The 12,718-nt window shown below is 40.6% G+C and overlaps 1 protein-coding gene across 1 annotated transcript in view; it reads right to left on the reverse strand.

Annotated features, from left to right (window-relative positions):
• LOC126355298 (dynein regulatory complex subunit 3-like) overlaps positions 1-12,718 on the reverse strand; it is an 85,439-nt gene that overhangs the window by 32,975 nt on the left and 39,746 nt on the right. Inside the window, exon 12 of the mRNA XM_050005589.1 lies at positions 8,822-9,022. Within this exon, the coding sequence (XP_049861546.1) occupies positions 8,822-9,022 (201 nt within the window). The remainder of the gene's footprint in view (positions 1-8,821; positions 9,023-12,718) is intronic.

The raw sequence follows: 12,718 nt of genomic DNA on the forward strand, positions 1-12,718 counted from the left end.
GCACTGCCCATCAACTATTGGTGTCTCCTAAAGTTTTGGAGGCCCACTGTAGACCACATCAGATGAAAAAGAACCAACCAATTTGCCCCTTTTGCCAAACATAAATCTATAAAGCATTTTCCAAGAATAAAACTTCAAGAAAGTTAACAATAAAGCTACTAACATGGTTCACAATGAATGCTGCTCTATGAGAGTACTATAAAAGTTGATCAAATACTAACAAAGAGATAGAGGGGCTGGCCAGTACTTACCTCAGTTCAGTACAGCCGATAGATTCACAAAACAGAACAGAAAATTTACATTGTTCCTTCATCAGGGAGGAGAGAGGGGAAAAAAGGGAAGAAGGGAAAGTGGATTCAGTTACTCACAACCCAGGTTATGAAGCAACAGGGAAAGGTAAACAGGCAGGGTAGCAAGGATGGAGGCATGGTTGTCAGAGGAAAGCCAAAGATATTCTACTGTTAAGTACTGTGCCAGTTTCAAACCAAAGAGGATGCATACAGAAGTAAAGAGGTATATAGTATAAAGATAAACACAACTATGTAGGATAAAAGGTGCATGAATGGCTAAAGAGGAGAGGAAAAAAGGAGAAGACTGAAGAGTAAATGGGAGTGAGGTTGGTTAATGTAGGTTCAGTCCAGGGGGATGGCGGGATGAAAGGATGTGTTGGAGTGCAAGTTCCTATCTCCGCAGTTCCGAGGGACTGGTGTTGGGTGGGAGAAGCCAAATGGCACGTATGCTGTAGCAGGTTCCTAGGTCCCTAGAATTATGCTGGACGGCATGCTCTGCTACTGGGTATTGGACATCTCCTAGGCGGACAGTTTGTCTGTGCCTGTTTATGCGCTCTCAGCCAGTTTAGTTGTCGTCATACCGATGTAAAAGGCTGTGCGGTGCAGGCATGTCAGCTGATAAATGACATGTGTTGTTTCACATGTGGTCCTGCCTTGAATTGTGTATGTTTTACCAGTGGCGGGACTGGAGTAGGTGGTTGTGGGTGGGTGCATGGGGCAGGTTTTGCAGCGGGGTCGGTTACAGGGGTAGGAACTGCTGGGTAGAGAAGGTGGTCTGGGAATATTGTAGGGTTTGACAAGAATGTTACAGAGGTTAGGGGGGCGACGAAAGGCAACTTTGGGTGGTGTGGGGAGAATATTGTCAAGGGATGATCTCATTTCAGGGCTTGACTTGAGAAAGTCATATCCCTGGCAGAGTAATTTGTTGATGTATTCGTCGCCAGGATAATATTGGGTGACAAGGGGGATGCTTCTATGTGGTCTGGGGGTAGGAACATTGTTGTTGGACGGGGAGGAATGTATTGCTTGGGAGATCTGTTTGTGGACAAGGTCTGCAGGATAGTTGCGGGAGAGGAAAGCACTGGTCAGGTTATTGGTGTAATTGTTGTGAGATTCATCACTAGAGCAGATACATTTGCCATGAATACCTAAGCTGTAGGGAAGGAAGCGTTTGATGTGGAATGGATGGCAGCTATCAAAGTGAAGGTATTGTTGTTTGTTTGTGGGTTTGATGTGGACAGAGGTATGGATGTGAGCTTCAACATGATGAAAGTTGACATCCTGGAAGGTGGCTTGGGTTTTGGAGAAGGACCAGATGAAATTCAGATTCGAAAAGGAGTTATGGAGGAAATTGAGGAGTGTTTCTTCACCATGAGTCCAGACCACAAACATGTCATCTATAAACCTATACCAGACCAGGGGAAGCAGCTGTTGGGTCTTCAGGAAAGCCTCCTCCATGCAGCCCATGAAGAGGTTGGCATAGGATGGAGCCATCCTGGTTCCCATGGCCATTCCCCTGATTTGTTTGTAGGTCTGGCCTTCAAAAGTGAAGTATTTATGGGTGAGGATGAGGTTGGTGATAAGGAACGAGGCTTTTGGAAGATCTTTGGGTGGGCATTGGGAGAGGTAGTGTTAAAGGGCAGAGAGACCATGGGTATGTGGGATGTTTGTGTAAAGGGATGTAGCATCTATGGTGACAAGAAAGGTATCAGGTGGGAGGGGGTTGGGAATGGATTTGAGGCATTCTAGGAAGTGGTTTGTGTCTTTGATGAAGGATGGGAGTCTGCAGGTGATAGATTGGAGGTGTTGGTCTACCAGAGCTGAGATAAGTTCTGTTGGGGCTTTGAAGCCTGCCACAATTGGATGACCAGAATGGTTATCTTTGTAGATTTTGGGTAATAGGTAGAAGGTAGGGGTACATGGCTCAGGTGGAGTGAGTAGGTCTATGGAAACCATGGTGAGGACCTGTGAGGGACTTTGGATTTTTAGGATTTTCTGCACCTCAGTCTGGATGGAGGGAATGGATTCCTGGGTAACAGCTTTGTAGGTTGAGGTGTCGCAGTCCTTCTGCCACATGCTCCACATGGTCAAGTACCACAGTTGTGGAGCCTTCATCTGCTGGGAGGATGACAATAGAGTGGCCTGTTTTCAGCTCCTTAATGGCATGGGATTCAGCTGGGGTGATGTTGGGGGTTGTCGGAATGTTCTTCAAGAAGGACTGTGAGGCAACACTGGATGTGAGGAATTCCTGAAATGTCTGCAAGGCATGGTTTTGGGGGAGGGGAGGAGGATCCCTTTGGGAAGGTGGTTGAAACTGTTCTAGACAGGGTTCAACACTGGGTTTAGTATTTGGGGGCTGTGTTTGGGTGGTGAAGTGATATTTCCAGTTGAAGTTCCAGGTGAATGAGAGGAGATCTTTAACCATATCAGTGTGGTTGAATTTAGAAATGGGGCTAAAGGTTAAGCCTTTTGATAGAACAGATGTCTCTGAACGAGAGAGGGATCTGGATGAGAGATTTAGAACTGAATTGGGACTGGTGCTATGTGGCATTTGACTGTGGTTATAGTTGAGATTTGGTCTGTGTGGGGTATGTGCTGGGATTGGGAGATTGAGTAGAGTGGCTAGGCTAGGTTTGTTGGCTAGTGCTGTTGTGGTTGGTGTTTGTGAGGAATAGGGAGAGGGACCCCACTTCTTAGGTGTTGCACTAGCACTGTGGATAGTTTTTTCAGGTGGTGCGTGGCATGGAACTCAAGTTTACAGCTGGCTTCTAGAATGATGTTCCTGAGTGTGTTCTCCAAGCAGGGGTTTGAGAGGTGGAGGACTTTGAAGAGAGATAGGAGCTGTTGGAAGTGGTGGTTACACGAAGTAGTGTAGAGGTTCAGGACAAGTTGGTTAAGGGCTAAGGACTGGCGGTTCTGGAAGTCCAGGCGAAATTGGTGGAAGGAGGGATTGCACCCAGAGATGGGAACTTTTAAGGTAAGTCTTTTAGGGGTAATTCCAAAGGTTAAGCAGGACTGGAGGAAAAGTATGTGGGATTGCAGTTTGGCTAGGGTGAATGCATGTTCCCAGAATGAATATAAATGATGTGGTATAGGATTAGGGTACATAGTGGGTAACTGGTGGGTAGGGAAATTAAATAACTAAAGTTAAAACAGTAATAATAAGAAGGAATAAAACAAGGAGGAAAGGACGAGAAAGAGAATGAAATCTGTTGGTAATGTTCAGTACCAAAGGAAGACCACTAAATAAGAAAAGTACAGATAAAGGTTGACCACACCAAGCAAGTATGTCCAGATCAGGGAAACGAACACACGTTGCTCAAAAAAAGATTGTCAGTGGTGTAAAAAAGGATTGCGGGTGGCGCAAAAAAGATCGCAAGTGGTGCAAAAATGATCGCGGGTGATGCAAAAAAGATCGTGGGTGGCGCAAAAAAGATCGTGGGTGGTGTAAAAATGTCCCACAAAATTTGCCTGTGGCAGAGAAAGATAGCCAATGGCACAAAAGGATCACCAGCAACACGAAATCAACAGAAATGGATGATAATGGTAGGTGTGGAAAAGATTGTTGGCAGTGATTGTTGGCTGGAGAACAGTGAATAACAAACGTTAAAACTATGGAATGTTAAATAAATAAATATATAAAGAGAAGTGTACTATAAACAGAAGAAGATAATTGGAGAGAGGGAAATGAAACTAGCACAGTTGGTGACAAAACTATATAACACTGAAGAAGAGAAAGTGTTTAGTTGACAGGTGTAAGTGATAGCTAACAAAAGGGCAAAACACTGAAGAATGTGGACCATATAGGTGATCTAAATGATTAATGGAAAATCGCATATTAAGATGTGAAACAAATACTAACAAAGAGATAGAGGGGCTGGCCAGCTCAGTACAGCTGATCAATTCACAGAGCAGAACAGAACATTTACATTCCTAGCTTTCAGAACATTGTTCCTTCATCAGGGAGGAGAGAGGGGGAAAAAGGGAAGAAGGGAAAGTAGATTCAGTTACTCACAACACAGGTTATGAAGCAACAGGGAAAGGTAAACAGGGAGGGTAGCAAGGATGGAGACATGGTTGTCAGAGGGAAGCCAAAGATATTCCACTGTTAAGTACTGTGCCAGCTTCAAACCAAAGAGGATGCATACAGAAGTAAAGAGGTACATAGTATAAAGATAAACACAACTATGTAGGATGAAAAGATACATGAATGGCTAAAGAGGAGAGGGAAAAAGGAGAGACTGAAGAGTAAATGAGAGTGAGGTTGGTTAACATAAGTTCAGTCCAGGAGGATGGCAGGATTAAAGGATGTGTTGGAGTGCAAGTTCCCATCTCCGCAGTTCCGAGGGACTGGTGTTGGGTGGGAGAAGCCAAATGGCACGTACGCTGCAGCAGGTTCCAAGGTCATACAATGAAGGCTTTCATGACCGTATGGTACTGTTGTTGATAATTCTTCCTGGTTATATGGCCGTGGTCCATGGAATTCTTCTATTCCTAATGTTTCGTCCAATACTACGTTGGACATCCTCAGAGGTATGGCTAGTCCTGTTGAGTCCTGCCGACTGACAAGTTGGGCGTCGGAGAGTGGTCTAAATACCGAGGAAAGTGGGCGTGGTCTAGCTTGCACCTAGTAGCAGGGAGAAAACTAGTCAAAGACAAAATGTAACCATCAATAATAGTCCATCATAGATACAAATCACTTATCGATTCTCTAACGCAACTGTCCACATCTCGCTTAATTTCTAGGCATCTTCTTTTCTATTAAAATTATCTTCATGTTTATAAATTTCAATAGCCTCCCTATACGGTCATGGAGAATAGTTTGAGGTAGCACTTAAAGCTGTAATTTCAGAAAACTTAACTACATGGTCACCAGACTGAAGTGCATGTTCCACAATGGGCGATTTATCTATTTTTCCCAGTCGCAAAGACTTTTATGCTCTTTTACCCTCGTATTCACACTTTTTTTTGTGGTACGAATATAGACCTTGCCACAAGTACACGGAATTTTATACACACCGCTAGATGATTATAGTGGCCCTCTATCTTTAACAGATCAAAGTACTTGTCCTATTTTTCTGCTAGGTTTGAATACCGGTTTCACTTTATGTTTCAGCAAAATTTTGCCTATTCGATCTGTAACCTTACTAATGAAAGGTAAAGACACCGTGTTTTTCCATCGTTGTGTACCATCCTTGTCCTGTGGCCTGCTGTAATTAGGTCTTAAAACTCTACTGATTTCTTTGTTTGAGTACCCATTCTTTTCAAAGGCCTGTTTCAGATTATTCAATTCCATATCCAGATGTTCCGGCGTACAAATCTGTTTCGCCCTGTCCACTAAACTTTTGATTACACCTCTTTTCTGTTGTGGGTGATGATTGGATTTCTTATGTAAGTATCTATCAGTATGTGTGCTCTTCTGAAACACTTTATGTTTTAGACTGCCATCGGCCTGTCTCATGACTAACACATCGAGAAACGAAATAGCCTGGTCTTTTCCACTTCCATGGCAAACTGAATTTTAGGGTTTATGCTATTAAGATAATAAAAAAATTCGTCTAAGGCTTTTTTACTGAGTGTCCAAACCACGAATGTGTCATCTACATAATGATACCAACAACATGGTTTCTTATTTGCTTTATTCAACGCTAATTGTTCAAATTTCTCCATGTAAAAATAGGCAATCGCAGGGATCAACGGGTTACCCATGGCAACACCATCCACTTGCTCATAAAACTCCTCATCCCACTGAAACTGGCTAGATGTGAGAAGGTGTCTAATCAGAGCGGTCAAATCTTCAGGGAAAACTTCCATTTGTAAACCATAACTTCATTGACCGGAATCATAGTAAACAGAGATACAATATCAAAACTGACCAGAATGTCTTCAGCAGCCAAGGTTAGACCTTCAAGGATGGTACGCAGCAATGGAAGAACACGGTGTCTTTACCTTCCATTAGTAAGGTTACAGATCAAATTGGCAAAATTTTGCTGAAACATAATGTGAAACCAGTATTCAAACCTACCAGAAAATTAGGACAAGTACTTTGTTCTGTTCACCATTATCATCTAGCGGTGTATATAAAATTCCGTGTACTTGTGGCTAGGTCTATATTGGTACTACGAAAAGAAGTGTGAATACAAGGGTAAAGGAGCATAAAAGTCTTTGCCGACTGGGAAAAATAGATAAATCGGCCGTTGCGGAACATGCACTTCAGTCTGGTGATCATGTAGTTAAGTTTTCTGAAACTACAGTTTTAAGTGCTAACACGAACTATTATCCACGAGTGTATAAGGAGGCTATTGAAATTTATAAACATGAAGATAATTTTAATAGAAAAGAAGAGGCCTTGAAATTAAGCGAGATATGGACAGTGGCGTTACAGAATCGATAAGTGATTTTTATCTATCATAGACTATTATCAATAGTTACATTTTATCTTTGACTAGTTTTCTCTCTGCTACTATATGCAAGCTAGACCACGCCCACTTTCCTCGGTATTTAGGCCGCTCTCCAACGCCCGACTTGTCAGTCGGCAGGACTCAACAGGACCAGCCATGCCTCTGAGGATGTGCAACATAGTATTGGACGAAATGTTAGGAATAGAAGAATTCCATGGACCACAGCCATATAACCAGGAAGAATTATCAACATGTTCCTAGGTCTCTAGAATAAAGCTGGACGACACGCTCTGCTACTGGGTATTGGACATCTCCTAGGCAAACAGTTCGTCTGTGCCCGTTCATTGCGCTCAGCCAGTTTAGTTGTCATCATACAGATGTAAAAGGCTGTGCAGTGCAGGCATGTCAGCTGATAAATGACATGTGTTGTTTCACATGTGGCTCTGCTTTGAATTGTGTATGTTTTACCAGTAGTGGGACTGGAGTAGGTGGTTGTGGGGGGATGCATGGTTGATCAGTGAGCCATATTCACCACATAATCTAACAGACCACTTTACACTACAAAAATACCACAGGCAGTGAATAGACTATAGTCTGTACCCCTAGTCTATGCACTGATCCAAAAATATACACTGAACCACTAATATATAATTGTAATAAACTAAAAGATCTATTTATTTCTTGAGTCAGAACAGTAAGGGATACACCCAGAATGGCAAATATTGTGAACTGCTAGATATGAAGGATCAAGGAAGTGATGTGAATTGGAACTGTACATTACTTTTATCATAGATTTTCAAAATTGGGTAGAAAGCTGAAAAAGTTTCAGAACTGAATCAGGGATAGAGTTTTAATGTCTCTATGGATTTGAAGAGGTACAGGATCAAATTGGCTGAGAAAAGATTTTTATGGCACAACTCGACTAAAAGAAGGGATAAGTTGATATCACACATTCTGAGTTGCCGACAATAGTCAATTTTATAATAGAGGAAAGTGCCATGGGGTACAAACAGTGAAGGCATACCGAGGCCTGACAACAGTAAGCAGGTTCAAACGGATGTAGGATCCAGTAGTATGCATGTATGAAAAGACTTATGTAAGATGGACTAATGATGAGAACGATCAAACCAGTCTTCGGACTGAAATGCAAAGCATTCAGTGCAGGTAGCCTTATTAGGAAATAACAATGCAGCAATCAAAACAAGAAACAGTAAGTGTACCAGTAACAACCAAGAAGTAAATATACCATGATGAATCACATACATCTTTGGATGTGTTTGTGTTTTGTTTGTAAGCATCTTCTCCTGATGCCACAAATAACTAAGGAAGTAAGTGTTGAACTGACAAAGTGCTGAACACAACTGGCAATTGTAACACAGTGAAGGAGCAGTATATGTCTCACAGGCCACTAGCTAATAACTCTTCAGCCTTAACAACCATTCACTCCATCAATGTGCAGCTCACTTTTAGTCTGAGGTTGCTCATTTTTCCCAAAAGTTTTATACCTACATCACCATCCAGGCAGTGCAGTTATGATCACTGCTCACCAATACATACAAAACTGAAGATCAGAATTATGGGTTTATGGCAGCAAATTAAATGAATATAATAAATGTACACATGATCTTCTCTGAGACTGCTTTGAGACTGTATTACAAAAAAGTGAAATGGAGCATTGAGATAAATGAAGTAGGCCTTCACAGTCATCTACTGTACCAGCATTCTTTTCTGGTATCATATATGTAGAGTAGTTGCAATGGAGTGAAGGAAGAAGAATTATCAAATCATCTTCTAATACCAGTTGTCTCTCTTCTCCCTTATGCTAAAAGCACAAATTATTGCCCTGGAACCTCTGCATTCATAGATTATTGGTAGTGTCTACATATTTTTCATTTTATTTGGTGAATATAAGATGACAATAATTCTGGATTCACTTCAGAATGTCTGGTAATCTGCTTTTTTCATTTTCTAATATTCTGTCAATAATTATGAATCTCTATATGATCATAAAATGTCTCTACTGTGAAGCAAACTCATTAGTGTTTACCATCACTTTGCAAGTTTATATGCAGGAGCACTTACTGTAGAAAGAAAAGTGTGTACACTAGGTTCTCGATACTGTGGACTTACCGACTTCAGTTCAAGTGGCAATGAAAATGTTGGATCATCAGCTCTAACAATGGCATTGGTAAGATAACAGTTAGCATATTCTGCTAATCGTTCACTAAATATCTTCTGTATGTTACAGCATTCACTGAACAGAGCTTGAGCATCCCTGATAAACACTTCCACCAGTTGATTAAGATTGTTTTCAAAAGTTTTATTCACTTTCTGTTTGCAAAAAGAATACATGCATCAACATGGAATAAAAACTGAAAGGACACTAAATAGGACTAAGTATGGATATTGAAAACATTTCATGAATATATTTGGAAAGTAACTGTCACATACAAGATCTTGCTTATTCATAGCATACAGTAGGCCAGTAAATTAACAATTCTCAACTTCATATACCAGGTTGTCAGATTATTTTTTTTATTACTTTGCCAATTTTGGTGCATATTCCTCATCTCTATATTATACACAAAAACAATTAAAATGTAAATATATGTGAAATAAAATATATAGTCTATATAACAACAAAAATAACCAACTTTTGACAATATAATATAAATTGGTAGATAAAAAAATGTATTCACCATGCAGCAGCAGGAGAACACACACCCCTCTTCCTTCCCCTTCTGCCCTTCTGCTGGAAAAAGGAGCCACTGGCTCCAAAACCTTGAATACATTTTTATATGTGTGTTCTCCTGTTACCGCTTGGTGAGTGGAGGTATGTAGTCTGTAATTCTACTAAAAATTGACCTCAGTGATACAGTCTGTAGGTGTGAGTCTAGGTCACCTGACTTTTTAAAAACTAGGACAACCTGGACATTTTTCATATCACATGATACACTCTTTTGCTCCAGAATCTGCCACAAACAGCTGCTAGAAAAGGAGCCAGTTCTGTCCTAAAATTGATGTAGCATCTAAGAGATGCCACATTAAGTCCAGTAACCTACCTACTGTTGGTTGACAGTAGAAGATTTTTGCACCTGTCATTTTTGTCCAGGAAACAAATAGGATGACAAAGAAACTAAATCACTTTCCAGTTCAATGATGTATAATCTCTGTTCAAGTGGCTAGATGATATTGAGCTATTGACTGACTTTATGATTTATGATTCTAAAAGAATATTCAGTCTTTAAATTGCATGAATACTTCTTGTACAGCTGCCCGTCCATTGAATTTTGCTGTTTTCAACTTTTGTCTCTCAACAAGGCTTCATCATCATTACAACCTGTGATGAAGATTTCTATGCTTCAGTACTAATGTATTAATTTTCCTGCTGAATGCTGACATAACTTTCTTTTTCTTCACTCTCACTTGAAACGTATTCCACATGCTCTAAAAAGCTCTTGTATGTGTGTCATTTATAAATATGAATATTTTCCTACCTGTGTTAGCATCTCTTTTAATGTCAACAATCACTGATGGCATAACATAATAACCAATTCCTTTCTCTATATCATTGCTCCCCCCACCCCCCCTCCCCATGAATGATGAATCTTGCCATTGGTGGGGAGGCTTGCGTGCCTCAGCGATACAGATGGCCGTATTGTAGATGCAACCACAACAGAGGGGTATCTGTTAAGAGGCCAGACAAACATGTGGTTCCTGAAGAGGGGCAGCAGCCTTTTCAGTAGTTGCAGGGGCAACAGTCTGGATGATTGACTGATCTGGCCTTGTAACATTAACCAAAACGGCCTTGCTGTGCTGGTACTGTGAACAGCTGAAAGCAAGGGGAAACTACAGCCGTAATTTTTCCCGAGGGCATGCAGCTTTACTGTATGGTTAAATGATGATGGCATCCTCTTGGGTAAAATATTCCGGAGGTAAAATAGTCCCCCATTCATATCTCCGGGCAGGGACTACTCAAGAGGACATCGTTATCAGGAGAAAGAAAACTGGCGTTCTACGGATCGGAGTGTGGAATATCAGATCCCTTAATCGAGCAGGTAGGTTATAAAATTTAAAAAGGAAAATGGATAGGTTAAAGTTAAAAATAGTGGGAATTAGTGAAGTTCAGTGGCAGGAGGAAGAAGACTTTTGGTCAGGTGAATACAGGGTTATAAATACAAAATGAAATAGGGGTAATGCAGGAGTAGGTTTAATAGTGAATAAAAAAATAGGAGTGCAGATAAGATACTACAAACAGCATAGTGAATGCATTATTTTGGCCAAGATAGACACAAAGTCCATGCCTACTACAGTAGTACAGGTTTATACACCAACTAGCTCTACAGATGATGAAGAAATTGAAGAAATGTATGATGAAATAAAAGAAATTATTCAGATAGTGAAAGGAGATGAAAATTTAATAGTCATGGGTGACTGTAATTCATCAGTAGGAAAAGGGAGAGAAGGAAACATAGTCGGTGAATATGGATTGCGTGGAAGAAGTGAAAGAGGAAGCCGTCTGGTAGAATTCTGCACAGAGCATAACTTAATCATAGCTAATACTTGGTTCAATAATCATAAAAGAAGGTTATATACAAAGAAGAATCCTGAAGATACTAAAAGGTATCAGATATATTATATAATGGTAAGACAGAGATTTAGGAATCAGGTTTTAAGTTGTAAGACATTTCCAGTGGCAGATGTGGACTCTGACCACAATCTGTTGGCTATGAACTGTACATTAAAACTGAAAAAACTGCAAAAAGGTGTTAATTTAAGGAGATGGGACCTGGATAAACTGAAGGAACCAGAGGTTGTAGAAAGTTTCAGGGAGAGCATAAGGGAATGATTGACAGGAATGGGGGAAAGGAATACAGTAGAAGAAGAATGGGTAGCTCTGAGGGATGAAATAGTGATGGCAGCAGAGGATCAAGTAGGTAAAAAGACGAGGGCTAATAGAAATCCTTGGGTAACAGAAGAAATTTTGAATTTAATTGATGAAAGAATATAATATAAAAATGCAGTAAATGAAGCAGGCAAAAAGGAATACAAATGTATCAAAAATGAGATCGACAGGAAATGCAAAATGGCTAAGCAGGGATGGCTGGAGGACAAATGTAAGGATATAGAGGCTTATCTCACTAGGGGTAAGATAGATACTGCCTACAGGAAAATTAAAGAGACCTTTGGAGAGAAGAGAACCACTTGTATGAATATCAAGAGCTCAGATGGTAACCCAGTTCTAAGCAAAGAAGGGAAGGCGGAAAGGTGGAATGTGTATATAGAGGGTTTATACAAGGGTGATGTACTTGAGGACAATATTATGGAAATGGAAGAGGATTTAGATGAAGATGAAATGGGAGATAAGATACTGCGTGAAGAGTTTGACAGAGCACTGAAAGACCTGAGTCGAAACAAGGCCCCAGGAGTAGATAACATTTCATTAGAACTACTGACGGCCTTGGGAGAGCCAGTCATGACAAAACTCTACCATCTGGTGAGTAAGATGTATGAGACAGGCGAAATACCCTAAGACTTCAAGAATATAATAATTCCGATCCCAAAGAAAGCAAGTGTTGACAGATGTGAAAATTACTGAACTATCAGCTGCAAAATACTAACACAAATTCTTTACAGACGAATGGAAAGACTGGTAGAATCGGAACCCGGGAAGATCAGTTTGGATTCCGTAGAAATACTGGAACACGTGATGCAATGCTGACCCTACGACTTATCTTAGAAGCTAGATCAAGGAAAGGCAAACCTACATTTCTAGCATTTGTAGACTTAGACAAAACTTTTGACAACGTTGACTGGAATATTCTCTTTCAAATTCTGAAGGTGTCAGGGATAAAATACAGCGAGCGAAACACTATTTACAATTTGTACAGAAACCAGATGGCAGTTATAAGAGTCGAGAGACATGAAAGGGAAGCAGTGGTTGGGAAGGGAGTGAGACAGGGTTGTAGCCTCCCCCCGATGCTATTCAATCTGTATATGGAACAAGCAGTAAAGGAAACAAAAGAA

The sequence above is a fragment of the Schistocerca gregaria genome, chromosome 3, assembly GCF_023897955.1.
Source record: "Schistocerca gregaria isolate iqSchGreg1 chromosome 3, iqSchGreg1.2, whole genome shotgun sequence".
NCBI lineage: Eukaryota > Metazoa > Arthropoda > Insecta > Orthoptera > Acrididae > Schistocerca > Schistocerca gregaria.